Here is a 3675-nt window from a genome sequence, read left to right as displayed (position 1 = left end):
AGCACAAAACAACCATTGGATGGACATTGGCCGATATTAAGGGGATTAGCCCTACAACATGCATGCATCGCATATTTCTAGAGGAGGGGGCTAAACCAACTCGAGAGGCTCAACGCCGACTCAACCCTCCAATGATGGAAGTTGTGAAAAAGGAGATTATAAAGCTTATCGATTGTGGAGTGATTTATCCAATTTCAGATAGTCGTTGGGTCTCACAAGTTCAAGTTGTCCCAAAGAAGTCCGGAGTCACTGTGGTGAAGAATACCGAGGATGAGCTTGTGCCAACTTGTATCCAAACAGGTTGGAGAGTGTGCATTGACTATAGGAAGCTCAACAACACCACAAGGAAGGACCACTTTCCATTACCATTCATCGATCAAATGCTTGAAAGGTTAGCCGGTCATTCTTTTTATTGTTTTCCTGACGGTTATTCGGGATACAATCAAATTGTCATAGCTCCGGACGACCAAGAAAAGACCACCTTCACGTGCCCATTTGGTACTTTCGCTTACCGTCGCATGCCATTCGGTTTATGCAATGCACCGGCCACTTTCCAAAGATGCATGGTAAGTATCTTTTCAGATTTTATTGAGAAGATTATTGAGGTATTCATGGATGATTTTAGTGTCTTTGGCGATTCGTTTGATGGTTGCTTGGAAAATCTCACATTAATCTTAAAACGATGCGTTGAAACTAACCTTGTTTTAAATTGGGAAAAGTGTCACTTTATGGTAAAACAAGGCATAGTTTTAGGGCATATTGTTTCTGAAAGGGGAATTGAGGTTGATAAATCGAAAATAGATCTTGTACGCTACTTACCCTCTCCAACTTTGGTTAGAGAGGTTCGTTCTTTTCTTGGACATGCAGGATTTTATAGGCGATTCATCAAGGATTTTTCAAAGATTTCCACACCCCTATGCCGACTTCTCCAAAAGGATGTGTCCTTCGAATTCAACGAGGAGTGTGAAAAGGCATTCAAACACCTCAAGGAGATGCTAACTTCGGCCCCCATCATTCGGCCACCAGATTGGAGCATTCCCTTCGAGCTTATGTGCGATGCGTCCGATTATGCTCTAGGCGCTGTTTTGGGACAAAGGAAGGACAAACAGCCACACGTCATATATTATGCCTCTAGGACCTTGAACGACGCTCAATTGAATTATTCCACAACGGAAAAAGAACTTTTTGCTGTTGTTTTTGCTTTAGATAAGTTTCGTTCTTATTTACTTGGTACTAAAGTAATAATTTACACTGATCATGCAGCGTTGAAGTACTTGCTCACGAAGAAGGAGGCTAAACCAAGGCCCATTCGATGGATGCTTCTTCTCCAAGAGTTCGATATCGAAATCCGAGACAATAAAGGAAGTGAGAACGTGGTGGCTGATCACTTGAGCCGTTTGGTGCATGAAGAAGATGTCGTGCCTATCCCAGAGACATTCCCGGATGAGCAATTGATGTCCATTGAGGTTAGTGTGCCATGGTATGCAGATTTAGTTAATTATTTGGCGTCTAAAGTCATTCCAAATGAGTTAAATAAAAACCAACGTGATAAACTCAAATATGATGCACGAAATTATGTGTGGGATGATCCTTATTTATGGAAATATTGCTCTGATCAAATCATTCGTAGGTGTGTGCATGATTCTGAAATTCAGTCTATTCTAAACTTTTGTCACACTTATGCATGTGGAGGTCACTTTGGCACTCAAAGGACTGCACAGAAAGTACTTGAATGTGGTTTTTATTGGCCTACTATCTTTAAGGATGGTAGAACATTTTGCATAGCATGTGATCGTTGTCAACGAACTGGAAATATAGGACCAAAAGACCAAATGCCGCAAAGCTCCATCTTTAATGTTGAAATTTTTTATGTTTGGGGCATTGATTTCATGGGTCATTTTCCTTCATCTCATGGTTTTGTTTATATTCTGCTTGCGGTTGATTATGTTTCGAAATGGGTGGAAGCAAGAGCCACCCGTACTAATGATTCTAAAGTGGTTGTAGATTTTGTTAAGACTAACATATTTGCAAGGTTTGGAATGCCGCGGGTACTTATAAGTGATGGGGGCTCCCATTTCTGCAATCGAACCATTGAGGCGCTACTCAAGAAATATAGTGTCACGCATAAGGTGGCAACACCTTATCATCCTCAAACAAGTGGGCAAGAGGAGGTTTCAAATAGAGAAATCAAGCAGATTTTGGAAAAGACTGTAGGGCCAAACCGGAAAGATTGGAGCTTGCGCTTGAATGATGCATTGTGGGCGTATCGTACAGCCTACAAAACACCAATTGGAATGTCCCCGTTTCGGCTAATCTATGGGAAACCATGCCATCTTCCGGTTGAATTGGAGCACAAAGCACATTGGGCCATCAAAACATTCAATATGGACATTGATGCCGCAGGACTTCATAGAAAGCTTCAATTGAATGAGCTTGAGGAAGTTAGGAATGAAGCTTACGAGAATGCTCACATTTACAAGGAGAAAACGAAGGCATTCCATGACAAGATGATTCGTAGCAAGACGTTCTCTATCGGGCAGAAAGTGTTACTTTTCAATTCTCGCCTTCGGTTGTTTCCAGGTAAGTTGCGTTCTAAGTGGATTGGTCCTTTAATTGTTACTAATGTTTTTCCGCATGGTGCAGTTCAAATTCAAAGTTTGAGGACGCAACAAGAATTCAAAGTCAATGGACATCGTTTGAAGCCATATTTCACAACTTTTGAGGAGAAGGCCGTGAAGGAAGTCTCCCTCCATGCCGTGGGCCCTATTCAAGCTTGATTGGAGGCATCGTCCGGCTGGAAGAAGTTAAAGCAAGCGCTTCGTGGGAGGCAACCCATGCGAATAAAGAAGACTTAGGAAGCTCTGGCATCATAATCAGATTTGCGTTCCTAAACCCTCCTCTTTATTGCTTTTACTTTGCCATATTTGCCATGTTTGCTAATTGTGTTATTTGCTTGTTTTTGTGTGAGTCTATGTTTGACACATTGAGGACAATGTTTGGTTTCAGTGTGGGGGGTACACAAAGTGTTTTTATTGAAAAATTCGTAGGATTTTACCACCTAACATTTCCAAAGTTGTTTTTCACTGTTTTAAGTGTTTTTAGTGTGTTTTGAAGCGTTTTAGTGTGTTTTAACATAAAAATCTGAAAATCTCATACAAATTTGAAAAATTGTTTTGCAAAACCCAAACAGAGTCGTTTTTGTGTGTTTGTTTGTGTCTTAGAGTACCTTCCAACACAATGATGAGGATTTGGTTTTTAATTGCATGACGGTTAAAGAAAGTTACAACATGGACGGAAGTTTGATATGCTCTTTTGTTTATGCTTGGTCATCGTTGTTGTTTACGAATTCACATGTAATCACAAAGAAAAAAAATCAGTTTTTGTAACATGCTTGAAGGAAGTAACTCAAACTAACGCTACAACCTTGTGAGACTTGAGCCTAAACATTCTTTGGAGAGTTAATAATCTGTGAATTTGTTGTTTTCTAAAGTCGTTGCATGATCTCATCATTCTTTGCTTGGTTGCTACTTAGAAGGCGTTTCATCATTATAGATCCAAATATTAGAACTCATACCCATTTCATTCAAAGCATACAATTGATTAGCATAACATATAACAAGATGAAGTTGTTTAGTAGTTATCACCAGAGCCAAAAAGCCTTCATACCATGCATTT

At 40.1% G+C, this 3675-nt stretch overlaps 1 protein-coding gene across 1 annotated transcript; it reads left to right on the top strand.

Moving 5' to 3' along the window:
• Window positions 1-1340: 1340 nt before the first annotated feature.
• LOC126609327 (uncharacterized) lies at window positions 1341-3036 on the top strand (the record flags this gene model as incomplete). The annotated part of the gene is made up of 3 exons (XM_050277269.1): window positions 1341-1686; window positions 1933-2210; window positions 3007-3036. Coding segments are annotated over 3 exons (654 nt in total), but the record flags the coding sequence as incomplete, so codon positions are not given.
• Window positions 3037-3675: the final 639 nt, after the last annotated feature.

The sequence above is a fragment of the Malus sylvestris genome, chromosome 16 (assembly GCF_916048215.2).
Source record: "Malus sylvestris chromosome 16, drMalSylv7.2, whole genome shotgun sequence".
NCBI lineage: Eukaryota > Viridiplantae > Streptophyta > Magnoliopsida > Rosales > Rosaceae > Malus > Malus sylvestris.
Note: the sequence above shows the minus strand (reverse complement) of the source record. Positions and strands in the feature narration are given on the sequence as shown.